The sequence below is a fragment of the Centropristis striata genome, chromosome 14 (genome assembly GCF_030273125.1).
Source record: "Centropristis striata isolate RG_2023a ecotype Rhode Island chromosome 14, C.striata_1.0, whole genome shotgun sequence".
Taxonomy (NCBI): domain Eukaryota; kingdom Metazoa; phylum Chordata; class Actinopteri; order Perciformes; family Serranidae; genus Centropristis; species Centropristis striata.
In genome coordinates, this window is record NC_081530.1 from 34421441 (window position 1) to 34444380 (window position 22940).

Genomic DNA, 22940 nt, shown 5'->3' on the forward strand with positions numbered 1-22940 from the left:
CCGGTTCCGCTGCAACCTGGTGGGCAACTTTACAAAATAAAAGCTCGTAGGTAAAAACACAAACAAACAATAATCAATTATTATAATTTTCATCCAATCCAATCCACTTTATTTGTATAGCACAAAAAACAACCAAAAACGTCTCCAAAGTGCTGTACATAGAATCATAAAAACAATAAAACAAACATTTCCATATATCAATAAGCAATAAATAATCAAATAAGTGCATGAATCTAAAATGATGCTATAAATAAAACAATAAAACGAAACAGATAAACAAAGTAAAATAAATAAAAGACGTAGTTAAACGTAGTAAAATAAATAAAAGACACAGAGGACCACAAAACAAATTTTTAGTCACTTTCTGTCCTTTTTACCCTTACAGGAAGCAGATTTTTTTTCTCCTCTGAATTATCTTTATATTTGATTCATAAAAATGTAATTACCTTGTACACTAACTTTTATCTGGGTTAGTAGAAAAGAGAATATATATATGAGGTGAAAAGTTAATATAAAATCATAAGAAAAATTATATTATCACTGATCATATATAATCAATTAGTCAGCATCATTGGAGTATAACTAAGTACATTTACTCAAGTACTCTACCTCAGTACAATTTGGAGGTACTTGTACTTTACTTCACCTAACTTTATACTTCTACTCCACTACATTTAGAGGCAAATGTTGTACTTTTACTTTACATTTAGCTGACAGCTTTAGTTACTTTTCAGATCGAGATTTAACATAAAAATATGATTAATTCAAAGGGATTAGACCATTCTTTTGTAAATATTACTTCATAACTGTATATTAAGTAGTTAAAATTAGCCCTACCTTTAGAAAAGTAAAGCACTGCTTACATAAATGCATCAATAATAATAATAATAATCAAATAATATATTTGGAATAAATATAAAACAATCTGAGTGGGGTCATTCTGCATCATGAGCACTTTTACTTTTGATACCTTAAGTAGATTTGGATATTGTTGCTTTTGCACTTTTACTTCAGGAAGTTTTGATTGCAGGACTTTTATTGTAGTTGAATAATTTCACAGTGTGGTGTTAGTACTTTTACTGCAGTAAAGGATCTGAATACTTCTCCCACCACTGCTTGTCAGTGTATTTAATGTGACTTGTATGGGAGCTTTGCCTTTTGTAAAGCTGTATAACCTGTAACTACCAACAGGGGGCGCCAGTGTTCAGGCTCTTCTGTAACCCTGATTCACTTCATTTTCTCTGAAATCTCCATAATAAGGTTAACTCTATGGAGTCTTAAAGGGCTATTTTGTCCATTTTTGAATCCTTTTCATGTCTTTTTTGGTCATTTTGTGTCTGATGTTGTGTATTTTTAAAAAAAGTTATTTTGTGCCTTTGTGGTAATTTTGTGTCTTCTGTGTTTTTTGGTCACTCTGTCTTCTCATTTTGTGTCTTTTTTGGTAATTTTGTGTCTTTTTTTAGTCATTTTGTGTCTTTTTTTGGTACTTTTTTTTTGTCTTTTTTGTGTCTGTTGTGTCTTTTTTAGTTATTTTGTGTCTTTTTTTGGTCATTTTATGTCTTTTTAAAAAAAAGTCTTTTTGTGTATTTTTGGTCATTCTGTCTTCTCATTTTGTGTCTTTTTTAGTGATTTTGTGTCTTTTTGTGTCTTTTTTTTGTCATTTTGTGTCTTTTTGGTAATTTTGTGTCTTCTGTGTTTTTTGGTCATTCTGTCGTCTCATTTTGTGTCTTTTTTGGTCATTGTTTGTCTTTTTTTTAGTCATTTTGTGTCATTTTTGGTCATTTTATGTCTTTTTTTAAGTAATTTAGTTTTTTTGTAATTTTTTAAAATCTTTTTTAGTCATTTTGAGTCTTTTTTAAGTAATTTCTTTTTCTTTTTTGGTCATTTTGATACTGCCTCTAGCGGCCCCCAGGTAATTTGAGTTTGAGACCCCTGCTCTAAAACATCACATTAAGACCCTAAGACCTTAAGGGACACCATAGAAAATTGGTTTCAAAACTTCTGAAGACTTCTGCAAGAATTGCATTTTCTATGATTGGATGGCGACGGTTTAAACTGCTGAGAAATGCGTTTATACTCAATACAGTGTGTAAAGCCATCCGTCCTCTGAATGCTCCAGGTCTCTAGTTGGTGGTTATAAAGTTTGATGAGGCTGTGATTCTCCTAGAGGTCACAGCAGCTCATTTTATACACTGAGCTCAAGTTTCACTGAGAAAATTGGGCTCATTGAATCCAGTCTCAGCTTTCCAGTCATACCCGATTTATGCAATTCAAAGATTCACATTTATTTCATGAGAAGAACTGCAGGGGATTAGCATAAAGCAGACATGTCTGTAAAGAGGAGACTTGTTGGGAACCCATAGAACCAAACAAAGCTTTAAAAACGTAGCCTGAAGGACAGAAAGTCGGCCAAATGTGCTTCCTCAAGGATTGGAAGAGGTTAAACATTTCCAATAAATGGATCTTAATCACCCAAAAGTCTCTATTATGAGCCAAAAACAACAACTGTACACCCACTTTATGTATAATGAATTATATATATGTCCTGAAAAATCACCTGAACTTAAAACCTCTGAGGACATGTTTCTGTGTGGGTGATATAATATCTTTATGTTAATTGAGACATGTGAACATTGGAACGGGGCTGTATGTGTGTGTTTTTGTGTGTGTGTTTGTGTGGGTGTGTGTTTGAGCATCGTGAGGCAAATATTAACTTTGTCCAAAGTACATTACTGTTCCTGAATTACGATGCACAAATGTCAGCAGAGTTAATGTATTTCAGTGTAATCCTGCTGTGAACTTCAAACTGTCTGCAGGAGCATATAATATATGGCTGAAGCCATCCGAGAAAATACTCTACAACTAAACACGTTAAAACAATGACAGATACTAACTAAACAACTGAAGAAATGCTGACACGTCTAAAAGTCATGAATGTCTTTAAATCACATCAGTTTTAACAAAAAGTCTCCACAGAGCAGAACTGAGACAGTCACCTCACAGTACACTCAGTGTGTTTACATGCTCAGTTTAATGGAGCGATGCTTATAAATCGATATTGGCGTCTAACAGGACTTCTGACCTTGTTCCAGTTCACATGCAACTGAGAAAATCTAATAACTGACGGGAACGTGTCCTCCTCCTCACCACTGGGTGGAGATATGCGTCGTTTCAGCAGGTTAATATGGCGCCTTTCTGCTGACCTCAGTTAGATACTTTGTGCCGTCGCTACTGACCAGCTAATGTGCGACCGGCTAATGTGAAACTGGCTAATGTGACCGGCTAATGTGCGACTAGCTAATGCGCAACTGGTTAATGTGACCGGCTAATACGGCCAGCTAATACAGCCGGCTAATACGACCGGCTAATGTGACCGGCTAATACGACCGGCTAATGTGACCGGCTAATACGACCGGCTAATATGTCCGGCTAATATGTCCGGCTAATGTGACCGGCTAATGCAACCGGCTTATGTGCAACCGGCTAATGCAGCCGGCTAATGTGCAACCTGCTAATACGTCCGGCTAATGTGCGACCGGCTACTGCACGACTGGCTAATGCACGACTGGCTAATGCGCGACCGGCTAATGCGCAACCGGCTAATGTGACTGGCTAATGCGACCGGCTAATGTGCGACCGGCTTATGTGCGACCGGGTAATGCGTGACCGGCTAATGCGTGACCGGGTAATGCGTGACCGGCTAATGCGACCGGATAATGTGCGACCAGCTAATGCGATCGGCTAATGCGAGACTGGCTAATGTGCGACCGGCTAATGTGCAACCGGCTAATGTGACCGGCTAATGCAACCTGCTAATGTGCGACCGGCTAATGCGGCTCATCCATGGTGGCGAAAAAACTAAGTTCGGCCTGTCCTCTGCGGACTTTGCTGCTCTTTAAGCTACTTTTGGTAGGAAACAGTGAACAAAAACAGCCTCACAATGTCCATCAGAGAATAAACAGACAGCAGAAACCTGCGGAAATCACTTTTTTGCACATTTGAATAATTTAATTCATTGATTTGTTGTGTTTTCTAAGTTAAATTTTCACATTATGAAACACCACGATGTAAAGTTTCGTTTCTGACTGTTCAACGTTAGTCTCAGATTCTAAGTAAGTTCATTCTGTGTCATTGAATCACGGTTGTTCCTGCTTTTAACCAGGATATAACGGACTCTTCAGCTGATCTGGAAGTGGAGCTTTTACTCAACAGTGAGTCAGTGCAAACTGTTTGTGATTTAGTCATTTGGCATTGATGAGTGGGCTCAATCAGTTCAGCCGGATGGTTCAGGTTAAAGATTTGTTTGTCTGTATGCCAAACACACTTACCTCCATCAGTCAGCTCATTTATTAGAATCCCTGAGTTATTTATTTAATGAAGGTTTGGAGAAATGCACGAGCAGGATTTACTTTCAAAGACACAAGGTTACAAGGTTATACTTCAAACCAAAAATACTACAATAGGAAAGCACCTATTTGTATCCTAACATTTAAATCAGGGGTCTCAAACTCAAATTACCTGGGGGCCGCTGGAAGCAGTATCAAAATTACTTAAAAAAAGACACAAAATGAAAACATTTCACAGAATTACCAAAAAAGGACAATAGCAGAAAAAACGAAATTACTTTAAAAAAAGACACAAAATGACCAAAGAAAGACACAGAATTACCAAAAAAGACACAAAATTATTTTAAAGACACAAAATTATTTTAAAAAAGACACAAAATGACCAAAAAAGACAAAAATTACTAAAAAAAGACACAAAATGACCAAAAAAAAGACACAAAATTACCCAAAAAAAGTAATTAAAGGGACCTTCCACACACAACACAGTAAAGTACCATTCATATAACACTCACATTTAACTTTCATATCAAGGTGGGGGCCACAAAATATCATCACGAGGGCCGTGAGTTTGAGACCCATAATGTAAACTAAGTAGAGATGTTTCTACAGCTGCTTCAGGATAATTTCTTTAATCCCCTTTCCAACGACTGTGAGTTAAAAGTGAGCGTCAGTCTGGTCTCTTCGTCAGCTTAACGTCTGAGTAAGCTCGTCCTCAGGCGCTGAGGCCTCTGATGACATCATCAGTGGGAACAAAGCAGAAAATGTGACCTGTTGCACCTGCAAGGAGCTGAACATGGGCCGCTGTTGAATGTTGAAATGAAACATAAAAATATTTATACAAAAAACAGAATATTCAAAGGAATATGCGGTCTGCAGTACTCTTCTGGGGAAATTTGACCGCATGTGTCGTCTTAACTCTATGGAGTCTTATTGGGCTATTTTGTCCATTTTTTAATAATTTTCGTGTCTTTTCGTTTCTTTGTAAGTTATTTTTCTGTCTTTTTTGGTCATTTGTGTCTTTTTTGTGTCTTTTTTGTAATTTTGTGTCTTTTTTTGGTAATTTTGTGTCTGTTGTTGTGTTTCAGTAGAGTCTCAAAGTGTAGAGGGAGAGAAAAAACTGTCAAAATATAAATTTGAAAACTGCGCTCCAGGCCGCAAATTCCACTGTACAGAAATAATTTATACATAGAAACGTAGGAAAATTAGTCTTCTCCCTCACAATCCTCTGGTAAAGCTGTCAGAGTTATAGTTTGGGCGTAGGACGCACAGATGATCCACCAACATGCACCAACAGCCTCATTGGCTCCCATATTAAATATGCAGGAAGATTTCTGTAGAAAAGCATATTTAACAGTTTTTCAGATCGCTCTAACAAAGCTATTTCTTAATTTTTCTTCACAAAAAACATATGTAGACGTTCAGGAAGAACCCAGGACGCTCAAAGTGAAGTCGGATCAATGATAGGTATTATGGTTTCGCCAAAAATGCTTTCTGTTTGAGGCCAGAAATTCCAGTCTGTCCACCTCTGGCTGCTGTCATTGTGGCAGAACATTCAACAGCGGCAGTTAATTCTGTTGATTGCTCTGCTCTGATTGATCGACCCCAACGCCTTTGATTCTTTGATGTGATTACAGTTACAGATACACACACACACACACACACACACACACACACACACACACATGCACACACACACACACACACACACACATAACTTTATGTGATTTTACTTACACACACACACACACACACGCGTGCTTAAGGGCGCACACTCCTCCAGATACACGTTTCACACACACACACACACACACACACACACACACACACACACACACACACATTTTGAGGGTAAAGGTCATAGGTTGCTGTATAAATAAATACTTGTAAAGGAATGCTTGTTGTAGGTGTGCTCCTTGTATATTATATAGTATCATAACATTACTAGTATTAATTGTTTGAAATCTCTGAAGAATCTCATCATAGTGTACACACACCGGCAGTAGCCCCCTGTGGCCCTGTCAGAATTTCCCCAGAGGAAATTTTCTAGTTTTGTGTCTGTTGTTGTGTTTTTTTTAGTTATTTTGTGTCTTTTTTGTCATTTCTTGTCCTTTTTTTTAGTTATTTTGTCTTTTTTTGGTCATTTTGTGTCTTTTTTTACTCATTTTGTGTCTTTTTGTGTCTTTTTTTGGTCTGCTTTGTTTTGAGTGTGATGAAGAAGCCATGCTTTGTCTCTTTGGGAGACTCCAGAGGGTTAAAGAGGTGGATGTTGGATGTTGTTGAGTGTTGAAGGATCCGTCCTCATCCTGTCTGACCCACATGGACGTTGTTGAGTCCAGGTGTGCTGAAACTCAAGCTGCAGTCAGCTAAGCGTGGCCTCAGGTGATGGGGGACGCGTCGGCCAATCAGATTGCTTTCATGGCTTATAGAAGGTAATCTGTGCCAGGGGCAGCATGTGTCAACACACACACACACACACACACACACACACACACACACACACACACACACACTGTGAACGAGTCTTTATTCCAAATCTCTCAAGGTGTTTTCTCCGAGTGTCTTCTCCTTCCTGCCCCTGCATATGTGAATGTTTTTGTATGTGTGTGGTCTTTGTAAGAGGAGGATGTTTCCCCCGAGGTGATGGATGTACAGATCACTTTCAAAGCTAAGAGATTTGTCCTCTCCCCCCCTCCGTCCCCCCGTCCCCCTCCCCATGAACACAATGTTCCCGGCAGAGTGCAGCCTTTGAAAAGCCCTGATGTGTTTTGATAGCAGCGCTGTGAAAAGAAGCGTGGCTTTTGTATGGTTTTCCTCCAAGAAGTGAGAGAGTGGACAAACACCTGACAAAGGCTGATACCTGTCTGTCTCTCACAGGGAGGTTTAATCTCTACAGGGAGGCGTCTCTGTCTCTCTGTTTACAGAAGAAAACAGTGAGACGTTCACATGTCTCTCTCACCGCAGGATTCAGGTATCTGTCCTAGAAGGAGCAGGGGGTCCATATGAAGCAGGGGTCTCAAACTCGCGGCCCTCGTGATGATATTTTGTGGCCCCCACCTTGATATGAAAGTTTAATGTGAGTTTTATACGAATGGCACTTTACCGTGTTGTGTGTGGAAGGTCCCTTTAATTACTTTTTTTGGTAATTTAGTGTCTTTTTTTAAATAATTTTGTGACTTTTTAAAATCATTTTGTGACTTTTTTGGTAATTCTGTGCCTTTTTTTGTAATTTTCTGTCTTTTTTTGGTAATTTTGTGTCGATTTTTGGTAATTTTGTGTCTTTTTTGGGTCATTTGGTGTCTTTTTAAAATAATTTTGTGTCTTTTTTGGTCATTCTGTGTCTTTTTTAAGTAATGTAGGTTTTTTTCTCCCATTTTGTGTCTTTTTTGGTCATTTTGTGTCTTTTTTTTTGTAATTTTGTGTCTTTTTTGGGGTCATTTTGTGTCTTTTTTTAGTAATTTTGTGTCTTTTTTGGGGTCATTTTGTGTCTTTTTTTGGTCATGTTGATACTGCCTCCAGTGGCCCCCAGGTAATTTCAGTTTGAGACCCCTGATATAAAAGCGTTAGAGTTATCATCACACACTGAGACGACTTCACTGTAATTTATCAAGAACTGCACCGACAGTTGAACAGGATAAAGTCACTGACTCACAAAGACAAAGTCAGCTGTTTTTTTTTTTTTAGATTATTTTTTTGGCATTTTCTTGCTTTATTGATAGTGAGAGCTAGAAGGGAAGACATGCGGCAAAGGGAGCTCAGGCCTGATTCGAACCCGGCTCCGCCGCAGCACATGGCATACATGGTTAGCGCCACCGGGACGCCCCAAAGTCGGCTGTTTGGTTGTGTAACTGTTGGCCAACTGATGCTTCACTTTTCACTTCTTCTCCCTGAAACGTTACAGAGTCTATTGCAAAAACAGAAAAAGAGTCAAAGATGCGCTGTGAAATGTATTTTGGATGCCACTACGTTTTCTCATTATTAAATTTTTTTTTTTAAATTATATAAGTTTTTAGTTCTAGTTCTAGTTTTTTAATTGGTTCATCTATCAAAGTAAAGGCCGACCACAATCTTCAGTTCTACTGTGTAAATAGCAATGATAGCAATCATAAATAAATATATAAAATCAACAATCATCATCAGTTTTATATAATATGAATCCATATTGATAAAATTAATACAAATCAATTGAAAATAAGGTTAAACCCCAAGATTTATGTTTTCTTCACATAATCACCAAAAATATTTATCGTAGAAAGAAATAGTAAAAACAGGCATTATTATTGAAATTTGACCGTCTGTTTACACAGAGCCGAGAGGAGAGGACAGGAGAGGCTGGAAACATGACAATACTTCAACATGTACGATATGTTTTTTGTATTTTTTTGGTAATTATGTGTCTACTTTGTAATTATTGGTAGTCTTTTTTGGTCATTTTGGGGGTTTTATGGTAATTTTACATCTTTATTTGGTAATTTTACATCTTATTCTGTCATTTTTTGGGGTAATTTTGTGTCTTTTTTGTAATTGTATGTATTTTTTGGTCATTTTGGGGTTATTTTGATAATTATATGTATGTTTTGGTCATTTTACATGTTATTTTGTCATTTTTTGGGGTAATATTGTGTCTCTTTTAGTCATTTTATGTCAGAGAGGAGAGGCCAAGAGACGCTGTTTACACAGAGCAGAGAGGAGAGGAAAGGAGAGGTTGTTTACACAGAGCAGAGAGGAGAGGACAGGAGAGGCTAGAGACATGTATTTGTTTTTAAATAACATTTTTAATACTACACATTTAACAAATTTCTACCACTAATAAAATAAAGGATGTATGGTCATGAAATCAACTACCAACAGGTTGTGGTTCAGAGTAAAATGGGTGATTCTCATGAAGCCAGTCTAAGTTCTCTCTGTGAAGATTATAAGGACATACTTTCTTAAACTAAATATATTTCACTTTTATATGAATGAACAATATAGCCAAAATGTTTTGTGTTAAAATAATATTTTCTATATTTTTAAAAATATTTTTGATTCACAAATTCATTACTGTAATGCGTCCAGATAAAAATGTCATGATTTCCTCACACTAATATACAATAAATATTTAATAAACTTTATAAAAATAAATATACATTTGTTTAAAAATGTATAATTTAACAGAATATAATCAAACATGATGGTTTTTAACAATGTATAAAGAACAAATCTGAATGAAAAGATGAGAAAAAATGGTTAAATGTTACGGTAATGAAAGAAACGTTTGAATTAAAAATGTGTATATTTTAATAAAACACATTTTGGTGCTACCAGCTTCCCTTGAGCATATTTAAGTGCTAGTCAAGGGGGAAAAAAACAACCTTTCGTTGTTTTTAAAAAATTTAAGAATGTTACAGTAATGCATTTAGCTCACAGTGTCTCTAAAAATGTCAGAAAATACCTTAAAATTCTTTAAAAAGATAAAAAATTTCTGGTGCAGTGTCACTGAGCTGTGCTACACACTCTTTGCTTTACTCTCAATTTGTTCTCCAAGCTTCAACTGTAGCATTGAGTTTTAGATTCACAGACTCACAAGGGTGTGATAAAAGCTCGTTATTCTTTCTGCACCGTCAGCGTACGGTCCCTGTTTTACCGTTAGACGTTAGGAAATGTTCAACATTTGATCGCTCAGTTCTTTAAATTCTCAGCAATATGATTCACAGTGGTTCTGCAACTGAAGACGTTATTTGCAACAGCATTTGACTGTTTTTTTTACCTCAATTTCACAATAAAAATACACGATTGAGACACAAACCCACCATCTGTTAAGTTAATATCCCTGGACTCCACCCAAAGAAAAACATGATTTAGGGAAATGAATCAAACAGAGATACCAGTGTGTGCAAACTATTTTTTATGCCATATTCTTTATTAAATATGAACAGGACCGGCTCAAGGCATAGGCAACATAGGTGGTCGCCTAGAGCGCCATCTGCTGGAGGGGCGCCACCAGTCACCCTCAAGGGAGAAAAAAAAAAAAACAACAATAATTTCCGATGCCCATTGTCGCCCTCGCTTCGTGTTCTGTCTTGAGAATAATAAATATTCACAAAATGAAGAAAAAGATAAACAATGACATTTTGTCACTTGTGGTGCTGAGTCAAGTGACGTGTGGTCATTGCCTTGCCCCCCTTTAGACGGTCAGATCGGTGTAACAGAGGTCAACTAGCGACGCTTTATGTTTTGATATATCTTATATAATAAATAAATAAATAAAGAAACAAAGATAAACAATGACATTTTGTCACTTGTGGTGCTGAGTCACGTGACGTGTGGTCATTGCCTTGCCCCCCTTAAGTTGATTTCTTATTTTAAGCGTTCAACTTGCTTATTTCTAGATTTAATAATCTTAATTTAAGAAATCTTGTCAAGTGAAAATCTGTCCATGCAGCAAGATCATTCAGATTTCCCTCAGATTTAGTGTTTTACCTGGTTTTTACACACACCAGGAACATATGGATGATTTTAATGTTATCAGTTAAATCCCTCATATTCCTTTAAGCCTGACTGGAAACTGCAGCCTCTCTCTCTCTCTCTCTCTCTCTCTCTCTCTCTCTCTCTCTCTCTCTGTGTTGGACTCCGGAGCGTCACCTCGACCTGACGCACTCTTGTACCAGAGCGCAGCTGTCACCATTACTTCATGCTTATTGGCCCAGCACCGAGAGAGGCAGAGGCAAAGCAAAGGCAAACAACGGGAGATAGATAGATAGAGAGAGAGAGAGAGAGAGAGAAAGAGAGAGAGAGAGAGAGAGAGAGAGAGAGTTGGACCCCTGTGCTCTGCTCCATCGATCTGCAGAGGCGCACAGAGGAGCTTCCACCGGACACTATTTCTTTTTTTCTCCCCGGGAATGCTAAAAGTGGATTCACTGTTAAGAACATGCTATTGGGAAATTTGGTACGGTAAGACTGTGACGGTTTTTTACATTTTTCTTTTATTTCATTTCCTTTTTTATGTCGCTTTGTTTTCATTTGTAACGACTTTTCACAGCTCTCACCCCTCCCCCGAAAGATAGAAAAAAAGCATGCATGCACTGTTGCAGAACTGATGTATCGACCTGTGAGTGACAGAGAGAGAGAGAGAGAGAGAGAGAGAGAGAGAGAGAGCTGCATTTTGACTTATACAAGCTGTTAAAAAAATTGGAAGCTTTACCTCAAGAGAGAGGAGAGAGATTACATAACTGTAAGGGGAGAATATGAATTATGGAGGAGCTTTGACTGTTATTTTGGTCTGACGGACGGATGTATCATGATGATGATGATGATGATGATGATGAGCAGGGGTCTCAAACTCAAATTACCTGGGGGCTGCTGGAGGCAGATCAAAATGACCAAAAAAAGACACAAAATAACTAAAAAAAGACACAAAATGACTAAAAAAAGACACAAAATGACAGGAAAAAAAATAAATTACTTAAAAAAGAAACAAAATGATCAAAAAAACAACAACACAGAATTACCAGAAAGACACAAAATTATTCAAAAAGACACAAAATGACCAAAATAATACACAAAATTACTAAAAAAGACACAAAATGATTTAAAAAAAGACACAAAATTACCAAAAAAGACACACATTTTTACAAAACGACACAGAATGACCAAAAAATACTTACTAAAGTTACTAAAAAAGACACAAAAGTTACTAAAAAAGACACACAATTATTAGTTAATAAAAGACACAAAATGACCAAACAAAGTAATTAAAGGGACCTTCCACACACAACACGGTAAAGTGTCATTCATATAAAACTCACATTAAACTTTCATATCAAGGTGGAGGCCACAAAATATCGTCACGAGGGCCGCAATTGGCCCGCGGGCCACGAGTTTGAGACCCATGCAGTATTTGGAATGTAATTAGACTTTCTATTTTGATGATGATGATGATGATGATGATGATGATGATGATGATGATGAGGGATTGCCTGGATCAGCTCACTGTCAACAGTGACACACAGGTTTGTTTACCTGTGGGAGGGAAAGGAAGGCAAAATCTGGAGGTTAATGGTCACACTGTGTGGGTTTCATCTCATCATCATCATCATCATCATCATCAACAGCTGTTTGAATACACCTGATGAAGCTGCTCTGTCTTTTTTTTCCAAAGAATAAGGTTATTTTGCTTAACTCGGCTTATAAAATCCTCTTATAATATTCATATAATACAGAAAAGAGTGTGTCTACACAAGCGTAAAACGCTTTGGATAAAGGCGATATATAAGTGCACGCCTTTCACCAAAACTTGGCCAATTTTTGCTCAATATTGGAACTATTGTGACGCGTCTTATTCAGAAAAAAAATCCTTTATTTATTCTTCAAGAGACCCCTCTTGTGACCCATTTGGAGGCCAAGACCATCAGGTTCAGAAACACTTTAAACTATAAATATAAAAAAGCATTGGCTGTGGTTTTGGTTGTCAAACAGAAAGGAGTCAGCGTGTTCTCCCCGTGTCACTCCAAAGACAGTAGTAGTTTTGTTTAATTGTTGACTCATAGTGAGTGTGAGTGGTCGTCTGTCTCCATGATTCACCCTGTGATCGTCCGACGACCTGACCAGGCTGTACGCCTCCTGCTCCAATGTCAGCTGGGACCGGCCTCAGAGTTCATACAGTTCATAAAGTGCACAGTCAGCAAACATTTGAAACCGTTTCATTTAAAATCTGACCTGTTTCCTGTCAAACGGCTTCATCTACTTTTATTTGTCTTCAAGAACGATGTTGAGAATCAGACATGAGCGTGTCCTGCTGGATGTTGGGGTTGAAATCATTCATTGATAAGTTTTGTAAAGCATAAATCTCAACATTTTCCTGAACATTACCTGTTTCTCTCTGTTTTAATTTACTGTAAATTGAACGTCTTTGGGTTTTGAACTGCTGATCAGGCCAAAAAAAACCAAACCCCCACACTGAACTTGGACAGTTAATCGTAAGTTGCAGCCCACTGTGTGTGTGTCAAATAAGCAAACAAAAGTTTCACTCTAGTTATGCAAGTTAACCTGTGACAGACCTGGACTGGACATGAGGAATCAGTGTGAGCTCAGCTGCAGCAGATCTGTTGATGAACTCACTCAATCACTGACACACAGAGACACAATCGTCCTGTTAGAGAAGGAAAACGCTGTGGTTGTGACCTGACGGGACTTGTGGAGACCTTGGCTGACACGACAGTCTGTCAGATGCTGTAGACACAAAAAAGACACAAAATTACTTAAAAAAGACACAAAATGACCAAAAAATACACAGAATTACCAAAAAATACACAGAACTACCATAAAAGACACAAAATTACTTTAAAAAAAAAGACACAAAATGACCAAAAAATACACAGAATTACTAAAAAAGACAAAATATTAAAAAAGACACAAAATTACCAAAAACGTAATTAAAGGGACCTTCCACACACAACACGGTAAAGTGCCATTCATATAAAATTCACATTAAACTTTCATATCAAGGTGGGGGCCACAAAATATCTTCACGAGGGCCACAATTGGCCCACGGGCCGCAAGTTTGAGACCCATGATGATGAGGGATTTAAAGGGAAGACAGACGACTGGACAACTTAGCCACAACAAATCAGTACACAACCAAAAGAACCAAACAGAACCAACCATGCTCGTTTGTCAGGACGGGGGTGAAATAAGTTAGGCCTTTTGCAAAGTGATCCCTCGACCTCTGACCTCAAGATATCTGAATGAAAATGGGTTCTATTGGAACCCACAAGTCTCTCCTTGACATGCCCAATTTATGCAGGTCGGGGCAGAAACCATGTTGTTTTTCTCATGCATTAAAACATGTTATTTTGATAAATCAGGTCTGAGTGTAAAGCTGAGACTCTTGACCTCTGACCTCAAGATATCTGAATATAAATGTGTTATATTTGCACCCACAAGTCTCCTCTTTAAAGACATGCCCACTTATGCAAATCAAATGTAGTTTGCGGTAGAAATCATGCAGGTTTTCATGAAGATAGCAAGCAAAAATTACATGCGGAGTTCCGCAGGGCTCCATTCTGGGTCCTCTAATTCATTGGTACCAACCACAACAACGTTCCAGGAGAAAAGGAGTAAATGTTTTACTGTGTCCTCTTGTGTGTGAGTCTTTGTGCATCCTGGGGTCCATAAACAGTCTGTGAGCTGCATAAATGGGGTCTGAGTGTAAAGCTGAGACTCTTGTGGACTCAATGAGCCCAATGTTCTTCATGTTGATGATGTTAGTGAGTGAAACTTGAGCTCAGTGTATAAAATGAGCTGCTGTGACCTCTAGGAGAATCACAGCCTCATGAAACTTTACAACCACAAACTAGAGACCTGGAGCATTCAGAGGATGGATGGCTGACACACTAATAATAATAATAATAATAATAATAATAATAATAATAATACAGATACCCGATAATAAACAGGTTTCTCAGCAGTTTAAACCATCGCCATCCAATCACAGCAAATGCAATTCTTACAGAAGTCTGCAGAAGTTCAGAAGATCTAGAGCATTCAGAGGATGTTTCTTCGCCATCCAATTGTAGAAAAAAGCAATTCTGTAAGACCTCAAGGTCTTTTTTTTAAGACATTTTTGACCATTTTTATTGATTCTTGAGTGGTAAAAATGGTTAAATTTTGCATCAAATCTGTGTAACAAATGGTATCAACACAAAAAATGGCTGCATAAACTTTTAAGACATAATATAGCTTGGAAATGGAAATGGACTTCATATATTCATACTATTATGTTCTAAACCCTTAAGGGCCTCAACTAAACAAATGATTTATTTCAGATTTATGCCTTGACACTTTGCTGAGCTGCATCTCCAATAATAATCTTCAGGTGAACAGCTTTCTTTGCTGCTGACCTGCACATCTGTGCCTCAGATTCACATTGTGTGAACCTTTATCAGCAGTGGGTTAGTCTCTCTCAGCTAGACCAGGAGTGGAATCATGCAACACTCACTTCAAACACTTTTCCAGGGTTGCCCGTTGACCTCTGACCCCTCTGGTGACATGTGAGCATGAATGTGTTTCAGAAGAAAATAAACTCCTAGTTTGGGCAACAAAGTAGCACAGTGACCACCTTTCCAGACCCTATTTCTGTAAATACACTCAAGACACAGAGGCAGCAGTGATCCACAGCTGCTGCTGAGCCTGACCTTTGACCTTTAAGTGGCAATACTGAAGATATCAGTCCTAATTGATTTGTCTCTAACCTGTATGTACCTACTTGGTACAAGAGCAAATGTGGTTTAATACTCCAGGTCCCATAATCCCGGGGGCAGCAAAACAAACTAGAAAATTTCCTCTGGGGAAATTGTGAAAGGGCCACGGGGGGTACTGCCGGTGTGTGTACACTATGATGAGATTCTTCAGAGATTTCAAACAATTAATACTAGTAATGTTATGATACTATATTATATACAAGGAGCACACCTACAACAAGCATTCCTTTTCAAGTATTTATTTATACAGAAACCTATGACCTTTGACCTCAAAATGTGTGTGTGTGTGTGTGTGTGTGTGTGTGTGTGTGTGTGTGTGTGAAGCATGTGTATCTGGAGTGTGCTCGCTTACGCGTGCATGTGTGTGTGTGTATCTGTAACTGTAATTACATCAAAGGATCAAAGGCAATGAGAGCAAAGCAATCAACAGAATTAACTGCAGCTGTAGAATGTTCCTGAACAGTGACAGCAGCCAGAGGTGGACAGACCCGAATTTCTGGCCTCGAACAGAAAGCATTTTTGGCAAAACCATAATAGCTATCATTGATCTGACTTCACTTTGAGCATCCTGAGTTCTTCTTGAACGTCTACATGTGTTTTTTGTGAAAAAAAATTAAGAAATAGCTTTGTAAGAGAGATCTGAAAAACTGCTAAATATGCTTTTCTACAGAAATCTTCCTGCGTTTTTAATATGGGAGCCAATGAGGCTGTTGGTGCGTGTTGGTGGCGCATTTGTACGTCCTACGCCCAAACTATAACTCTGACAGCTTTACCAGAGGATTGTGAGGGAGAAGACAAATTTACCTACGTTTCTATGTATAAATTATTTCTGTAGAGTGGAATTTGTGGCCTGGAGTGCAGTTTTCACATTTATTGCCCCGTGGCCCTAACTATCAGGCAGTAACTGTCCCTATTTCATCGTTCTGGGAGCAACAATGATCTGATTATGTACTTCAGTTGTTGGTTTCCTCTGTGAGAAGTTGGAGGTGTGCAGCCTGTCACCTTCCTCTTCTTCCATAATCCCCTATATACATTTTTTTATTTTAGGTTTTTATGTAATTCTTGGGCTTCACAGTAATGCTCCTTTTGTATTAAAATCCAAACGATCACATTTTCCCCTCAAAATATATGTATCTTTTACTGTTGAAATAATATTTTTCCAGACTTTTTTCCTGGTGAACCTAACCTAGGTTTCTGGATGATGATAGTGTATGTATCCTTTTCCAAAGCCAGTGTGTTTTACCGACAGCCATTGACACATTCCTTGTTTGGAGGAAGCAGAGTACTGATGCTCAGCAATATGCACCACTGTGGATGCAGTTATAGTTCGGGATCAGAGATCGAAAGTCTCAAAATAACACAATAAAAACAAACAGATCAAGGCAGCGGTGGAGCAGCATCTCTTGTGTTCTGTGAGGTAAAATGACTGTTTTTGTCAAAGGAGTCTGGTGGCTTTGAAGAGAGTGGTCAGTACAAATTAATATCAGTTTAGGTCAGGGGTGGGCAATTAATTTCCCCAAGGAGCCACATGACCAAAACCACGAAGGTTGCGGGGGCCGGATCAAAACTCTGAACTAAATTCTGCTCAATATTAATTTAATCTCTTTATAAAATACAATAAATTATCTGGTTTTGAGCTGCTACTGATAAGAATACATGTTATGATAAAACTATTAATGTGGAGTAAATAAGAAATAGCAGTAAAAAGTAGTAAATACACCAATCACTATATCACTGTAAATTACCTTTAGCAAGGTTCCTATTGGTGTTTTTGTATTTTATAGCTTGTTTTTCATGTTTGTAAATTTTATAGGTGTTTTACAATGTTGTGATGCTTTTATTTTGAAAAGGTGCCGTCCAGTGTGAAACTGGTGCTTTAATTTTGAAAGGTAGTGACAGGAAATAACAAAAAAAGACATAAAATGACTAAAAAAAGACACAAAATGACAATAAAAAAACTAAATTGCTTAAAAAAAGACACAAAATGACCAAAAAGACACAAAATTATTTAAAAAAATACACAAAATGACAGAAAAAAACTACATTGCTTATAAAAGACACAAAATTACCAAAAAAGACACAAACTTACTAAAAAAGACACAAAATTACAATAAAAAACTACATTACTTAAAATAAACACAAAATGACCAAAAAAAGACAAAAAATTACTAAAAAAGACACAAAATGACAGAAAAAAACCTAAAATGTTTAAAAAGACACAAAATGACCCAAAAAAAAGACACAAAATGACTGAAAAAACACCAAATTACCTTAAAAAGACACAAAATGACCAATTAATAATAATTTGTGTTCTTAGTAATTTTGTGTATTTTTTGTGTGGTAATTGTCTTTTTTAACTGGTGGTTTTATTTTGAAAGGTAGCGACAGGAAGTAACAGGTTTAACGGTTAAATGAAAAACGACCGTTAAATAATAATAAGTGTGTCGGAACTCATATAAAGTTGATATAAAATATCTAAAAGGCTTCTATAGTGGCTGGCTGACAGGAAACAAGTTTTGTTAAAGTTTATTTTCTTCTGTCATATATATTAGTGGCTATATTTGTTCTCTTAACTATAGTAAAAGTGCTTGTTAGCTCAAGTGCTAACGCTAATGTTCGTTAGCTCTTACGGTGGATTCATAAGGTGACCAAAGAATGTCTTATTTTTCATGGAGAAACGATTTTAAATAAATTAATAAATGCTACTAAACATACATTCAAACCACAAAAACAATATAGAACATGTATGTTATGCAGTAAACCAGTACTTTATTAACTTTATACAAAAAGCAATACGTGTTTTTGACACGGTTACCATGGTAACTCGGGTAACTCAGATATAAGTAAATTGCCTTCAAAATAAAATCACCAGACTTCCTTGACAAAATCAGCAATTTTACCTTGCAGAACACAACAGTGGTTGCTCCAACAGCACCTCTAACTTATTTAGTTTGTTTGTTTGTGCTATTTTGTGACTTTCTGTTCAACATGGTACGTTAGTAACATGTTAGTAATAACGTGACTTGAAAGATATTGAAGTGGATGGTTGGATGAATGATGAGCTGAACTGAAGATTTATTTATCTTTTCATTTTATCTTGATTTAGTATACACATTTAGAGCTTTACGGACATGTATATGTATCTGTGTGTGTGTGTGTGTATATATATAGATATATGTATGTATTTATTTATTAACTTATTTTTCATTTATTTATTTTGTGTCTATAAATGCCCCCCGCCCTTATTTATTTATTTATTATTTTCATCTCTCTCTTTCTTTCTTTCCCTAGTTATTTATTTATTTATTTTTTATCACCATTATTGCTATCATTACTGTTTATTATTATTCTTCTTGTATGTGCCTTCCTGTTCTATGTTGTTCACCGTTTGTAAATTAACAAAATGTGCAATAAACATAGTTTTAAAATAAATAAATAACGTGACTTGGCTAGTGCTGGTCTATGTTACTGCTGTTTGATAAGGCTGAGGAGACATTTAAATGGTTAACAGTTAAAAGAACGGTATGACTTGCAAGAACGGGAATGTTGCCACAGATACCCATGTTAATACTGCAAATATATGAATTTAGCACTGCTTTAATCAGTGGGCCATAGGCTTTATTAGCCTAGATCAGAGGTCTCAAACTGGGGGTCCGCGGGCCAATTGTGGCCCTCGTGACGATATTTTGTGGCCCCCACCTTGATATGGAAGTTTGTGGAAGGTCCCTTTAATTACTTTTTTTGGTAATTTTGTGTCTTTTTTTAATAATTTTGTGTCTTTTTTAAATAATCGTGTGTCTTTTTTTTATAATTTTGTGTCTTTTTAAAAATAATTTTGTGTCTTTTTTGGTAATTTTGTTTCTCTTGGCAATTTTGTGTCTTTTTTGGTGATTCTGTGTCTTTTTTAAATAATTTTGTGTCTTTTTTAAAATAATCTTGTGTCTTTTTTTAAAATAATTGTGTGTCTTTTTTTTAGTAATTTTGTGTTATTTTTTGTGCTTTTGTGTCTTTTTTCTAGTAATTTTGTGTCTTTTTTAGTAATTTTGTCTTTTTTTGGTCATTTTGTGTCTTTTTTAAGTAATTTAGTTTTTTTTTTTAGTAATTTTGTGTCTTTTTTAAGTAATTTAGGTTTTTTTTCTGTCATTTTGTGTCTTTTTTTTTGGTAATTTTGTGTCTTTTTAAAGTAATTAAGGTCTTTTTTCTGTCATTTTGTGTAATTTTGTGTCTTTTTTTGGTCATTTTGATACTGCCTCCAGCGGCCCCCAGGTAATTTGAGTTTGAGACCCCTGGTCTGGTCTAGATAGTGACTTAACAGACATTTATTAAAATGAAAATATCCAAAACTAGTGCTTTAATGTGATTGTGGTTATTCGAGTGGATAAATAATAATGAAATGTAAGATTTTTAAATTGTGGTGTGTGTTTTTCCTGCAGGTAGTGGTTGTGTTCTGTCTGTGGGGAACTGATGTCACCAGAGCTTATGTTTTTCAAGCCAGTAGACCTTCAGAGGGAGGAGACAACCCACAACCTCACATTAGAGGTAAGAACAATGTGCATAAAGCTCAATATACATGCTTGAAATCAGAAAAGTGATTTACATGTTATTGCCATAAAAAAGGCAAATACCAGAGGTGGAAAAAGTATTCAGATCTCTTACTTAAGTAAAAGTACTAATACCACACTGTGAAATTACTCCACTACAAGTAAAAGTCCTGCATTCAAAATGTACTTAAGTGAAAGTACAAAAGTATCAGCATCAAAATGTACTTAAAGTATCAAAGTAAAAGTACTCGTTATGCAGAATGGAGCCGCTCAGATTATATTATATATTCCAAATATTATATTAGATTATTATTAATGATGCATTTATGTATACAGCGTTTTATTTTTCTCAAGGTAGGGCTCATATTGACTACTTAATATTCTGTTATGAGGTTTATTTTAAAAATTGTCTAATCACCTAAATTTAGTGTTTTTTTATGTTAAACCTCAACCTGTAAAGTAACTAAAGCTGTCAGCTAAATGTAGTGGAGTAAAAAGTACAATATTTGCCTTAAAATGTAGTGAAGTAGAAGTATAAAGTGACATAAAATGGAAATACTCAAGTAAAGTACAAGTACCTCAAAATTGTACTTAAGTAGAGTACTTGAGTAAAAGTACTTCGTTACTTTCCACCACTGGCAAATACTAAGCATTATTGCAGAGCTGTTCCACTGTGAAAGTGAAGTTTAAGTAGAGTTTATTTTTAGATAGTGCTCCTTCCATGCAGCCATTGGTTTCAATTCACCAGGCTATTAACAGGGGCGCCTCGAGGATTTTGACACCAAAATGTTTTTGCCATAGAGACATTCTCCACATACCCTACAGGTACCTGCTCTTCTGGACTGAATTGAATTAAAGCATTTCATGGTTACCAGTTAATACCAAATAGGCTAGCAATTTTCACAAACTTCCCTCAATAGCCCAGGCACAAAAATGCCCCATTCATCATGTTGAACATACCCACAGCAACCATTCAGCAACAGTAAACACTGAGATGTTTAATGGACCATGCGTTTTACTTCAAACATTTGTCTTGTACAGTATATCTGTCTTAACTTGCACTCTACACTTGACTTTACATCTTGTTTTGTGTTAAATTATTTTAAGAACACATAATTCACTCTACACTTTCATTCAGAGACAGATGCTTGGTTAAGTACATGGCTGCACTGCAAACCTGTCGTACCACCGGTGAAAAAGGTGAAAACGATGCAATAACCATAACCAGAGATCATCAAATGAATGACCCATTTTGAATTTAGTTTGCACCCATGCACTGACATTAGCTAGCAAGGTAACAACACATTGTTTTTCCATTCAACACATTAGCAGCTACAGTAAAAGAGGCAGGCTGTGCAGGATCCCTGTCTGCTAGCTAGCTAGCTGCTATCATGCATGAAAAAGAAAATAAACAAGATGGTTCGATGTTATGGCCTAACATTAACTTTAGCTACTTTCCCCTCTAGATTCTTCTTGGTCTTCTTCTAGAGTCTAGAAGAAGACCAAGCTTAATTATTTTTAGGTACACACTTCTAACGCACTACAATTGCATTTACAGACAGATGCTAATAATAAAAGATTGTTTTTTTCCCCCCATGTAATATCAACTAGCTGCTAGCTAGCTAACGTTAGCTACTTCCCTCTAGTAGTTCCAGCTGCAACACTCTTTTTTAAATAATACATTTTTACATAATTTCTATTTTACTATTTGTTTTATTATTATATTATTTAGCCCTGAATGTTTTCAGCCTAGGGACGCCACTGGCTATTAAAACACTTTTTGCTGCATTCAAGGACGTTTTGACATCTCAGAAGCTAATGCATGCTGCAGAAAAGCATTGCATTAACGGGTTATGTCGATAAAAAAATAAAATCTAATCCAGGTGATGACCGAAAAAGGAAACATGGATGTGGAAATAAAAAGGGGATCATGTTAATGTTGTTGCTTCATCCATTGAAGAAAAACAAGACTGTTGGGCAGCCAGGAATCAAAGTTGGGATAACAATGAAAACAGCCCCCACATGTGCTACTACAATGAAACTTTGACAGAACAGAAGGACTATTATTCGCCTCTCTGTTTGTTTCATTGTGCATTGATGTGAAACCAAAGGCTGAATGCCTGCAGAGCGCTTTGAAAAACAGCTTGTAGTTATTTGCAATCTGTAGTTAACAGTCTTAAAGCTGCATGAAGACTTTGTTTTCTTTGTTTACTCTCTAAAGATGTTAGCATATTCCTTTTCAAACAAGGTGAAAGTGGGCATGTTAAGAGAGAACCAACAGGTTTATAATTTGCAGATGTATACGGTGTGTTTGCAGTCTAACTGTCCTCTCCTCCCTCCAGTCTCCTCAGAGTGGGTCAGCTCAGCAGGATCCTGCAAGGGGAGGTGCTTTGAGCTGGAGGAGGTCAAACCTCCAGGATGCAGATGTGACAATCTGTGTAAAACCTACTACAGCTGCTGCTCCGACTTCGACGAGCACTGCCTGAAAACAGGTCAGTCAAACGGCGTCTCAATCACTTATTGGAGCTTCTTTAACCCTCTGGAGTGTCCAAAAGCTCCAAATAATCCAGACTTGTTGACTCCATCAGACTAGAAAACAAAGCAGCGTGGAGCCCTACTGTACATTTACCTCTAAAGTTCTGGCTGTAAACTCCATGAGGCCAGTTTCAGTTTGATGATGATATACCAAGTAAAACTGGAGACAAGCTCAAATAGATTTAGTATCAAATGATAGAACTGGATGGAACCCTCTTATATGTTAGATTTGACACCTTTGGTCACATTTGAAACATTTAAAATTCTTTATTGAGCATGAT

General features: G+C 36.8%; 1 protein-coding gene across 1 annotated transcript in view; it reads left to right on the forward strand.

The window, feature by feature from the left end:
• The first annotated feature begins 11023 nt into the window (after positions 1–11023).
• Positions 11024–22940, forward strand: part of enpp2l (ectonucleotide pyrophosphatase/phosphodiesterase 2-like) — a 72010-nt gene continuing 60093 nt past the window's right edge. The window contains exons 1-3 of the mRNA XM_059349773.1: positions 11024–11271; positions 20017–20122; positions 22467–22616. Of these exons, the coding sequence (XP_059205756.1) occupies positions 11254–11271; positions 20017–20122; positions 22467–22616 (274 nt within the window). The 5' untranslated portion in view covers positions 11024–11253. The remainder of the gene's footprint in view (positions 11272–20016; positions 20123–22466; positions 22617–22940) is intronic.